This window comes from Dermacentor andersoni, chromosome 1 (genome assembly GCF_023375885.2).
Source record: "Dermacentor andersoni chromosome 1, qqDerAnde1_hic_scaffold, whole genome shotgun sequence".
Classification (NCBI taxonomy): Eukaryota; Metazoa; Arthropoda; class Arachnida; order Ixodida; family Ixodidae; genus Dermacentor; species Dermacentor andersoni.
Genome location: NC_092814.1, coordinates 282,350,778 through 282,363,117, shown reverse-complemented (window position 1 = coordinate 282,363,117; position 12,340 = coordinate 282,350,778). Strand labels below are relative to the sequence as shown.

General features: G+C 47.1%; 1 protein-coding gene across 2 annotated transcripts in view; it reads right to left on the bottom strand.

Moving 5' to 3' along the window:
• Positions 1 to 12,340, bottom strand: part of LOC126547899 (follistatin-related protein 5-like) — a 515,627-nt gene that overhangs the window by 177,445 nt on the left and 325,842 nt on the right. For both annotated transcript variants that reach the window (XM_055063208.1, XM_050195938.2), the window contains exon 3: positions 1,168 to 1,282. In XM_055063208.1, the coding sequence (XP_054919183.1) occupies positions 1,168 to 1,282 (115 nt within the window). The remainder of the gene's footprint in view (positions 1 to 1,167; positions 1,283 to 12,340) is intronic.

The following is a 12,340-nucleotide window of genomic DNA, read 5'->3' as shown; positions in this document are numbered from 1 at the left end:
CGACGTACGTTGAATAAGCACAGTATATTGCAGTGACATTTCGGCTGGTGGACCAGCCTTCTTCAAAGGTCAAAGTAACCTTTGACAAAGGCTGGTCCACCAGCCGAAACGTCAGTGCAATATACTGTGCTTATTCAACGTACGTCGTACTCTTTTTTTTCTTCATTATACATATATGAACGATAAGAAAGGAGGTTAACCGAGGGGCCCTGTTTTTATTAGTCGTATCATAAGAAGTCAACAAACACTGACACCAAGGACAATATAGGGGAAATTACTTGTGCTTAATAAATGAAATGAAGGAACGATAAATTAATGGAAATGAAAGTGTATGAAAAAATAACTTGCCGCAAGTGAGGCAAGTTATATTGCATAACGGGGGTCTCGAATGCGGCAACATTGATGCCTTCAGGTAGCATGTGTGGATTTATTGACAGGTTGCCTTCATCCAAAAAGATTACGTTCTCGTGACGCCTGCTGCAGAAAGCACGTTCTACATCCGCCGCCAAGGTCTGTGAGTGGTGGCGCTGGCTAACACTCCCAGGGTTCTACTAGAAAACATAAAAACCCAAGAAAGTGGATGGGGAAACGGCGCCGCGGTAGCTCAATTCGTAGAGCATCGCACGCGAAATGCGAAGGTTGTGGGATCGTTCTCCACCTACGGCAAGTTGTTTTTTCATCCACTTTCATTTCAATTAATTTATCGTTTCTGTCGTTCAGTTATTAAGCACAAGTAATTTGCCCTATGTTGTCCTTGGTGTCAGTGTTTGTTGACTTCTTATGATAAATTTATATATATATATATATATATATATATATATATATATATATATATATATATATATATATATATATATATATATATATATATACATACATATAGTGTAAATTAATATATACATGGAATATAATGCGCTATTTCATTAAGACGTCGGTGCGCTTCACAAATACCTACCTATAAGGCGGCATTATATGCTCAGGTATTTTTTTTTTTTTTTGTATGTAGGAATCTGCTTTTATTATGCAGAACAGAGGTGCGCTTAATGCCACTACTTTGTCAGTCAGCATACAGGAGTTAGCCGTTCGCCATTCGATATGCACAAGGTAGGAAATAACTGAAAAAAGAAAAGATTTTCGCTCAAAACATGCGTTAATCGGCGCACTCACCAAAATCAAGAGGCAGTGCTTTGGGCGCAGTCGGTGCGACCGAGTCCTCGCTGCTGAGGAACTTGTCTTCATCTTCCTCCACGTAGGTTGCGCTGCCATCCCGGTTGTGGCGAGACTGCAAATAACAACGAAGGCGAGATTGACGCTGATTCAAGTCGCCAATCAAACACGGCGAGTCTGACACTGCTCGAGACATATCACTAAGCACACCTAGCTTTTTGAGCATTAATACTCGAAATGCCAAGTACCTTGTTGTGTATGCCCGCCGCATGAGACATGGAGTATCGGATTTCAGTGAGAATGCTGGACACGGTGAAAAAGTGTCGCTTATCAGAATCAAAATTATATTCTGGCTCGAAATGTGCGCACCAACGGCGAAAGCGTAATGACAAATTATTATTTCGTGATCTTACTGCGTTCTGCACAGCCAACCGCATAAGTTATGGGAGCCGAGAATAAACTAAATTTTGCCGTATTTTTCCAAGTGAACCTGTAATTAACAGGTGCAGTGCTATGGTCGCACGGCGTAGGAAGCACTAAACTTTTCGATTCCGTGGAAGATGCGACATCAGCGACGAAATTTAGTTTCTTCCCGGATACCGCGCTTGGAATAATATCGCGGTTCGGGGTGCGTTATAATGCTTGTCCTTGTCTTTGACACAAATGACCTTAGTTACCGCTCTCACAATCATTCTAGCGCTCATTCGGGGTTAACGTGATTGTTCGCCGTAACTATCTTTGTGCGCGGTACAGAGATGTCAACACAGGTGCGAAGCTCAGCAGAAAGCAGTATTCGCTGAGTATTTTTAGCAGTATTTGCGTAATTCGCCGCCGTTTTTTGCACTGCCTCTAAAAATGGTGGAAACAATTTCCCGTTTAAAAAAATTATTATTGAAATAAAAATAAAAGAAAGAGATTTAATCACGTATAATGGGGACGGCTATTCTTTTTCGTGTAATGGTGATAATTATAATAAGAAAAGTATTTTAAAACAAGAAGTAACGTCACATGTTCGGAATGTCTAGAGCGGACTTACAAAGTAAATGAAGTTCACATACTATGGTGATAGACACACTGAAACATGCAGAGACAAAAGGCGAGGACGTGTTGCACAATACACTTCTTAGCTGCAACGCGCAGGTCTCCAATATTTCAATAATCTCACGGGAAGCGTCTTCGGGCACGTCGGCGCAGCTGCGAAAATGGCGAGGGGGGTAGGGCGACCCCGCGCAGCGTATATCGAGCATTGTCTTCTATCCAGTCCAATCCAACGAATTCGCAATAGATTCTGCTGTTTCGCAGCATATTTATCGTTTGTAACTACTTATTTTAATCATTGCGCACGCAAAAGCACGTGTGCGTATTTCTTTTCCTTCTTTTTTTTTAGTCGAAGAGGCTGCAAGAATATCCGCAATATCCTAGCGCATGATATTTGGAAAAGAGTATGCTTTGGGCGCATGCACCTGCCATCACCACTTTCGTAGCAGCGCTCTGCGACAGGGCGGGCTTTCCTAAAACGTTAGAAAAGAACAAGGAGGATGGATAAAAAAACATAATACACAAAACACACTCGAACCGTGGTCGACGTGTCAACCGCGGCAACAGAATTGTGCGAGGTCGCGGGATCGAATCCCGGCCACGGCGGCCGCATTTCGATGGGGGCGAAATGCGAAAACACCCGTGTGCTTATATTTAGGTGCACGTTAAAGAACCCCAGGTGGTCGAAATTTCCGGAGTCCTCCACTACGGCGTGCCTCATAATCAGAAAGTGGTTTTGGCACGTAAAACCCCATAATTTAATTTTAGAATTGTGCGGCAAACACAGGCTCTATGTATGCTGTGGGGCGCTCCACGTTCTGTGGTGCGACACCGATCTTGGCCTGAACTGTACATTCTGACCGTCCATCCAATGCCAGCTGGACTACGTCACCAAAGGCTGAAGACTGTGAAGTGTAGCGCGAATTTTAGTAGCACTGACTAGCAGATTTCACTAACTAAATGTTGACTGAACTCTGAATGTCACGGCAGACTTATCGTCATAATAATTAACTTTAAAATGACGTTCACATTCTCTTCGGTGTTTTCTTCAGTAGAGCAAAGAGAAATGGAGCAACCTCGGCATTTGATACCCGCAAGCTCTTTATGTGAACCCAGAACAAAGAAAAATAAAGGAAGGGGGGAAAGAAACGACAAAACACTACCAAAACAAGTGTTCTGCCTGAGATGAAAACATGATATGTTAACAAGCGTTGTCGGTCGGGTGGGAGCATGCTTACGACGTGAAATTCAGCGGTACGCAGCGGTACACGTCTGTCGTAGTTTTCTTTTCGTGTGCGTCTGCATATGTCGCGCTGAACCTTTGTCTCTATAGTGTCGTTGAATTCATTGCTGCCTTAGAGACCACAACTACAGCGACACACTGACACCGCTGAAAAGCCATCTTTTGTCCCTAGGCGCTTTCATTTCATTGAATGACGTTAGTTTACATCTCCTATTCAGTTCAGCTATAGAGCAGGATTTACTGCGTTTCCGCTTGCCGTCCGCTCCCAGCCCGGAAAGTTAACTACGATTTCTAGAAACGCTTGTCCTGAATTTGCAGCAAATGGCCTTGCATTTTATTAACTAGAACGAGAGATATAATACGAACAATGGAAGCCTGATTAAAGACCATGGTTTCAGAAACGATGTTACGTCTAGATCTAGGACTAGAGTGAACACAATTATGCCTCGCATAAACGGATACTGTTACGTTTCGCCTACAACGCGCGGTAATGCCGGCGCGGATGCAACGGACGCCGGGGCTTTGTTCAAAGCGGCGGACATTTTGGCCCGCCCGACGCCGCCGCAACGCCTACCCGCCAAGCGTGTCCAGGCGTGTTTCAGTGCCACGTGTCTTCGTGTGTGTGTGTGTGTGTGTGCCCACGCTTGTCAAAGCGCGGCATCAGGGGAGCGGAGCTCCCCAAGTGAAGGTTGGCGATGCGTCACTACACTCGGTTCAGCAGGTCTCTCGGCTCGACAGTTCGCGCCGTCGTGGGGTCATGCTCCGCCGTCCCGTGACCTTCATCCCGTGACCTTCATCCCGTGACCTTCTCTTTTGGACCGCGACGCCGAGGGTATAAGAGCAGCTGCCCCCGGACGCCAGGAGAGAGGCTCCGATATGTACTGTTGAGTTACGTGCTCTCCCGTCTCTCCACTTCGGTCGAACTGACCGGCCGCTCTTTTGCTATGTTAGAATAAACAAGTTGTTCTGTTACCAGTCTTCTCTTGCTTTGCCGGGACCTTCGGATGCTTCCAGTGCCCCAGGCCGCCAGGCCAACGCTACCCTTGGGGCTTGCGACCCATTGGCAATAACGGGCGTCAGCACCGAGACCCCAACAACTCGTGCCAGCGGTGCGATTCCAACAATACCTAGTCGACCGCGTAAAAAGAAAGAAAAATAGAAAAAGGAAAAACAAAGCGGGCTTGAAGCCTTAAAGGTACATTAAGTTACGAAGCACTTGTCAAGCGTCAGTTGAGGATTCGGTGGTTCGAAAAAGGCCCTGCGTTTTCTTCGCTGCCATCATTCTATTTCTTTACACCCACCCCCTTCGCTTAATCTTTTCGTACATTTTTCCCCTGTTTTCTCGTTTAGCCCTGTAAGGCCATCACCGTCCAGTGGTCCCAGAATTAAAAGAGGCTCAATCGGGCTGAAAAAGATCCGGTGCCCTCCAGCCGGCACTTCTATGGAAAGGCTCCGGCCGCCTAGGGAGCAATATAGACGTCAATGCAAGCCGGCCTGCCTGTCGGATAGGCATCAAAGTTCACCCGTCCTTTCGCCCTCCCCTTGTTCTGTGTCTCTCCCGCTTGTTCACTTCTTGTGTCTCGCTGCGAGTATTTCTTTCTGTCAAACGGGCTTCCCGTTCTTCCTTCTCGCGCGAGATTTTCGTACGCCTCCCGTTATCCCCTGCTGCTCCGCACTGCTCCTTCGTGTTGTCTTGAGCGCGTTTATTACGTTTCCTTCTTTTTTGTTTTGTAATTTGATTTTCTATAGATCTTCTTTTATCTGGCTGCTTGTTCTGCTGTTTCAAGTTCTTCCGCCACCGCCGTCGCCGTCTTGTTAACAGCGCAGGCACAGCGAACAATCGAGTTTTATCCGTTTCCTTCTTGACTCGTTTATCTCTCTTCGGCTGCACTATGGTCCCACCTCCAGTCCCCTTCCCTCACTGCGAGAGCGGGTGGCTGCGTCTGTCTGTGACTGCGAGCGGCGTCGCCGAATTCTTTTCGTGTCGGTTCCCGAGATTGCCCCGGCTGCGCGTTTTACTTGGCACTCACGCTTCCCCCGTTCTCCGCGCCTTTCCCTGACGCTGCCTCCCGCTGTCCTCGTCTGGCGATTCCTGACGTGTAATCGCCTTCTGCTCGCTTTCAACTTGTATCGCACGCCCAGATTCACTCGGTTGCGCCGCAACACCCGCTCTTTCTTTCACTCTCTCGGAATGAAAGAAGCCGTGATCCATTAATCGCCACCGCGAATGAGACAAGCGCGCGATGACACGGTCTGATCGGTTTCCAGGTCCGCCCGCTGTCCTTGCGTTTCTGCATCGTTTATCTTCAGACATCTTGTTTGCCACTACATTCAAATTCAGACGGCTGAAACCGAACTTTTATCTCCTCGGAGATATACAATTTAACCATTGTGACCAGAAGGCAGTCTCTTTTCATGCAACGTTTGTCAAAAAAAAAAAAAATATGAAATGACTCGCCATCCTGACACGGCGAAAGTGGATGGCCATCGAAGCTGTTAAAAAACCACTCAAATGCGTTGATGGGAATATGAAATGTTTTATACTGCCTAGTCTTAGCACGACACCGCTGTTGAGCATTATGATTTTGCACTCTTCGACGCTCATCGTATTCACGCTGCTCTTCGGGAGTCGTTGCGTGGTCTACCTGTAGCGGTCTTGTAATGAACTGAGTTGCTAGGCAGGTTTCCCTTTTATAGATGAAGTTTCGTGACGTCACTCACTGATTCGTGGTTGCAGTTGCCCCTTTCCCATCGGAGCAGCTTATGCAACCGTAATTTCTGCCGGGAAACACACGCGGGGAGAAGGAACGTGTCTCGCATTGTTCACAACCACCTTATCATCCATCATGAGGTTTTGACGCTGGTTTTGAGCTTTCCTTTATTGAAACGAATACTGAGGCTGTGTGTTGTATGCCTTATTTCAAAGGAGCTATGCACATTTCTCGGTTCTTTTCCTTTTTTCTTTCTTTTTTTTTGCTGACGGACACGAAAATTCTAACCAACTAGAGGATAACAACTTCGCTTAAAAAAAGAAAGAAGGGGCTAGACCCTCCCTCCTTCCTCCCTCCCCCAATTTCGAAGTAAGGACAAGATACGGACTGGGTATTAAAATAGCGACAGGCTCACAAAGCACACTTTTGGTTTCACCATGTCGGCCTTAAAGTTAGTTCGAGGCGTCTGCCGGTTTTAAGTTGATAGTATGGGCGTCGTTACGCTTGAACTCGCAACATTTGGGAGAACAAACACTATCCTGTCTGAGGCTGAACAGTGGTGATAGCGACTAAGAGAACAACATCCCTGAAATTCTAGCTCAGAGCCCTGGATGGCTATCGGGTGGTTGTAGAAAAAATAGAAAACACTTGGAATATTACAAGCGGATTACAAGCCTCTTAAAAAATAGGTAGGTAGCTGTGAACAGTGCGACAATGATACAAGAAATTAATACATCACGGATGGTCAAGGTTGAAGACAATGTGGAACAGATAAACTGACACTGAATAAAGTGGGCGAATATTCCGAATACATATGTTTTATGCATGATTTCTTTGTAACTAGTAGCGTCGCAATGCTAGTGTTCGCAGTATTTCTTTATGTGTTTCTTTTTCAAATTTTTAAGACGCATCACTCGGTGTCACCCGCACTACAAAAAAATAATAAAAAGAAAGCTACTGTGTGACGAGCCGAAGCAAAGAAGTGACTGCTGACCAGTGTGGGTGTTTTATTAACGAGGTCCCAGCTCCCACCCCCAACGTTCTTTGCACTCTTATGGTCAGTGATGTTGGCAGCCGCATTCCCGCCGCTATATGACAGCGAGGCTCTTTGAAGAATCGCCGGATGGGTCATCTGGTCATACCATCGGTACCGCGTCACGGCAACTCTTCGCTGTTTGCTATCTCGCGAGACCGCCCTGTTCCCCCGTGTCCCGTTAATCATCACAGGGAGCCCATCGCGGGAAGGCTTCGTATAACGCGAGAGTGCAGTCACATCATCTGTTGGTGCTTGCACCTGTCCGTGTTCCTGTACGGGTAAGCTAGGGAATAATTAAATGTGCAGTGAAAAAAAAGAACAATACAAGAAATTGCTATTCGCGATTAGCAATTAGCCGTTCTGCAAGGTCTCAAACTCGTTCTTCTCTAAAAGATCCGCCACACGCACGCACGCGCGAAGGAAAGAAACCAGTCGATAGCACAATCGTACGAAGTCGATCAAGGTAAGCTTGCGAACACAAATGACTATAGAGCGCGAGATACCACAATAAACGTATATAGTCATCTGCGGTAGAATAACCAGCAAGTGCGAACACAAAGAAAAAGGTCCATGCTACTTTAGGTGCGCTTTCTTCTACTCGAGGAGAAATTATTTCCATAGGTTTTTTTTAATGCTATCTTACACATCCTTCTAGCAGTGTGACACGCACAACGGAAAAGAGAAGGAGGAACAACTTTATTAAAAACACCAGTCAGTGAAGAAGGAGAGAAATGCTTCTCCCCCTTCGCCCCTAGCCGTCGGCCGGAATACCTTGAGACACAGCAGCAGCAAGGGCTTGACCAATGACGTCCTGCTGGACGTTGGGGTCTGGGCTGCAGAGCAAAGTCTCCCAGGATTCCAGCGTGCGCGAGCTATCATGCTTAGACGGACATGTCCGCACCATGTGAACCAGATTTGCTGCCTCAGCACAGAATTGGCACTTTGACCTGAATACTCCTGGATGCCACTTGCTGTAGAGTACGGGGTTTGGAAAAACGCCCGTCTGTAATTTCTTCCACATAACCTCATATTTCTTACTGAGCGTTCTGTCCGCTCCCGGGTAAATTTGTTTATTTAGTCTGTAGTGTACTGTGATTTCCTGGTATGCGCGCATATCCTCTCTTCTGTTTATAGTTTCGGTGATTTGGGAGCTTCCGGGAGTCGACCGGTAAGTGAGACCTCGGGCGACCGAATGAGCCTCCTAGTTCCCTCTAAGTCCCTGGTGAGCTGGTGCCCAAACGAGCAGAACAAGGTGCCTGGGTCCTCCTTCCCTGTTTAATATACCGATGGAAGTCTCCATCACCCTCCCCAGTTCGTAATTTCTCACAGCGTTTTTGGAGTTGCTGATGACCACATTTACCCCCCTTTGGCTGACGGCCAAGGCTATGGCTACTTCCTCAGCTTCAACCGTCTCGACGCCTCTGACTGTGCAGCACGCCATCGGTGTTCCATCTTCCCTAACCGCCACGGCCGCGTGTGCCGCTTTGCTGTAATATTCTGCAGCGTCCGTACATAGGACGTCCTGTCGACCAATATATCTAGCTTGTAATGTCTTTGCCCTGTCTTTACGTCTGCCGTCGTGAAAGCCAGGGTTCATGTTTCTGGGTAGCGGAGGTATATTTATCTTGTCCCTGATCTGTCTGGGTATGTCTGTTGAGCGCACTTGCTCATGTTTGGGCTCGTAGCCTAATTTCTCTAAAATTTTCCTCCCTGTTTTACATCCAAGTAGTCTTTGATGCTGCGTGGTAACGGCAGCCTCAATCAGTTCCTCGAGAGTGTTCGACACACCTAGCTTCATTAGTTTGTCGGTGGGCGTGTTTAGGGGGAGTCCGAGCGCGACCTTGACAATAATGATTTCGAGCTTGTTCCGTTCTACAGAACTGAGCTTGAGGTAGGGTGCCACGTACACTATCCTACTGATTACGAAGGCTTGTGCTAGCCTCAGGAGATTCGCCTCCTTCATCCCAGCGTGCCTGTTCGCTATTCGTCTGATAAGACGACACGTTTGATTTGAACTGGCTTCTAACCTAGCAAGCGTTTCATAATTTTTCCGGCTTGCCTGAATCCTCAGCCCGAGGACGCGGATACTGTCGACCGCGGGGATCTCTGCGCTGTTGACGTACAGGTGGATGTCCGCCTCGCGCTTTTGGTGAAGCCGCCGTTTCCCGGGGGGTGCATCAGGAACAGTACTTCCGACTTTTCGGCCGAACATTTAAGTCCTTTGGGTTTCAGGTACTCCTCGATGGTGTCAATTGCGATTTGCAGGGAGCTTTCAATTTGCCCATCACTGCCCTTGTTTATCCACAGTGTTAAGTCATCCGCGTATATGGTGTGGTTTAGATTCTCAATTTCCCCCAACCGTTCGGGGAGTCTCAACATTGCAAAGTTGCAGATGGTAGGTGATAAAACCGAGCCCTGCGGCGTCCCCACGTTACCCAGTTCAGCGAGAAATTAAATCGAACAAGAAAGGTGAAAGAGCGTAGGTTAGGACATGTTGGTATTCCATAACCGCGGTTTTCAGCGCACGAGAAGGGACGATAGACAGAGGCAAGCGCTGTGTCCGCGTCTTGCCTCTGTCTCTCGTCCCTTTTTGTGCTCTAAAAACCTCAGTCAAGAAACGTGAACGTGTCCGCAGCTCCAGACACGGAATATTCTTAAGTTCTTGGGCTTTACGTGGTGGGGGACTCTGGATTAATTTTGAACAACTGGAGTTCATTAACATGCACCTTAGTCTACGTACACGAGCGTTTTTTGCATTCCTGTCGCTTTTCTCCCTTCTGTGTCGCCACATCCTAAACATTACCGAAATTCAAATTTCGGTCTTAATCTAGAATCCTTATCTTAACGGCACGATCGGTCGTCATTTCGAAACCACAAGGCATATACCGATGCAAGTGGAGTGGACGCAAAGCGTAATGCACCGTTACGATGCTTATAAGCACAATACAAATAATTTAGGGAAAAAGCCCATCGCCATATATAGATGGTAGCGATCGCCAAGTATTTGGCGAGGGTTGCGTGACACGGTGTTGACTACGTACAAGTTATATACTTATAAAAAATCTTTGTCCTGTGCAGCTGCGATTTTGCGAAATTAAATCTTTCAGATAAGAGCTCACTTTCTCACTTACGGTCACGTCTGACTTATATGCATGCACGCATTTGCTTTCCTCGCAACCTTAATGACACGGGCGTTAGAAGTGAAGCAGCTATAGTCTCGTCGGCAACCAGAGCTTGCAGCTCGCAAATGCCGTTCATCTTCATCGAGACACCACTAGCAAAGGCTCTCATACTGCGAGCCGTGTGGGAAGGTTGCTATCTATAGCCATTGGTAAGAAGATACAACAGGTGATCTGTTCCTGGACACCACTCGGTCTGGCGTCCGTGTCTAGTTATACTCGTTCCGTAGTCCGAGTGAAATTCATTTCGGCAGGTATGGTAACACGATTTTATTGCTATAACGTTCCAAACAGATTTGTCCCGCCCTTCGTTACTGGGTTCGGCGACTTCCCGTCTATTTCATCGGGAGACTTGGCAAAACGGTGAAAAACAAAGAATTTAATCAAAAACAGGAACCATCGCGCTGCGTCAGCGTCAAAAACTTTTACTTGCATGGCCTTCCAACAATAACAATGAGCGTAAAAGGACTCGCTGCATTCCAAAATAATTGGTATCCCCGTGACGAAGCAAGCCAGACGGAACTATAGGTGTCTACAACTGTCAGCATGATTCATGTTTGGTTACTGTAAAGAAATGAGAAGAACGAAGCGTCTTGATATGACAAGCCACAGAGGCGCGAAATGAACGAACGTAAAATCGACCGCGTCTCCTGGTCTCGATCGGCCACCGGGACCCGTAGGCGCCTAGTTTGGTGGGCTGTCGCGTATGCCTCCGAGCGTCCGGCTGCTGTTTTCCTGATCAGTTCTCCGGACGCGATGCTCAAAAGGGTAGCGAGTGCGCGCCGTTTATTTCCCTTCGTTGCCACCTACAACACGACTCACGACTCCGATGCCTTTTTGGCCGCCAGCATTCTGATAGCGCAAGCGTTCCCGCGTCCATTGTACAGATCGTCGCCAAGTCGTTGCCGCCCGGCTGCGCAGAGGTCTCGTTTATACCGAGCGGAGACGAGAACAGCGGCGGCGTGGGCCCTGCGATTTGGGCTTCGTGGGCCATTTTGCGCGATGCCTTTGTGTAGTTATGTGCGGCTGCGGTGGTGACCGTCAACAACAACAAATAAGAAAATAAGCGACAGGCCGTTTCCCAGTACCAAAAGAAAAACGACGAAAGCTTATACCGATTCAGCGACAACGGACCGATGTTGCCGCCTGAATAAAAAGCGGGCATCAGAGCTTGCGTGAGCGCTTCCGCAGCGCCATCCGTTCTGGACCGTGCGGCTCCGGGTGCAGCTGAGCAACCGGCCAGGGCGTGTCTCTTTATTTTTTTGTCTATCTCTTCGTGCATTTTTTAAAACTCACAGTAGCGATAACCAGCATTCAGTGTCACTAGCTTACTCCGGGCCTTACATCGTGCCGATCCTCTTCGCAATGCTTTTTTATGCTGTGCTTTTAGTAGCTAGAACTGCACACTATGTTGAACTGCTTGGGAATGATACAGCACGTTTGTTTTCACTTAGGACGATGCTTTTGGCTTTTGTCTCATTTCCATCGCCCCTGTTTGATACCCTGGGCGCTTCTACTTTTTCTGCTCATCCCTTTTCTTACTTTCTTTTATTTTGATGTTTGGAGCGCAACAATGCGCTGAAATTCGCAAGTGCCAAAATATAGAAAAAAAGAATTACGAAAGGTAAAAATGCTAACTACAAACGAAACTTACCCGATGGATACGGCAACGTTTCACTTTTTAGCGGCATTTCAAAAATGCTCTTCGTTCTATAAGTCTTGAATGAACGCCGCTACAACGCATATTTTGAGTCAGCGGCCATTTCCTAAAGAACAAAATCTACCTAAAGGAACCGCTGTCATTGAACATCCTTCTACGAATTATTTTCGGGAGAAGAAAAAAAATGGAGATATTGTGACTCTAGGTAGCATTTAGGTCAGGAATCCACCTGGTACATTGATGAGTACGTCCATTAGTAGGAATGAAGGAAAAATGGTTTATCTTACATTATTTACACTGGCTCCA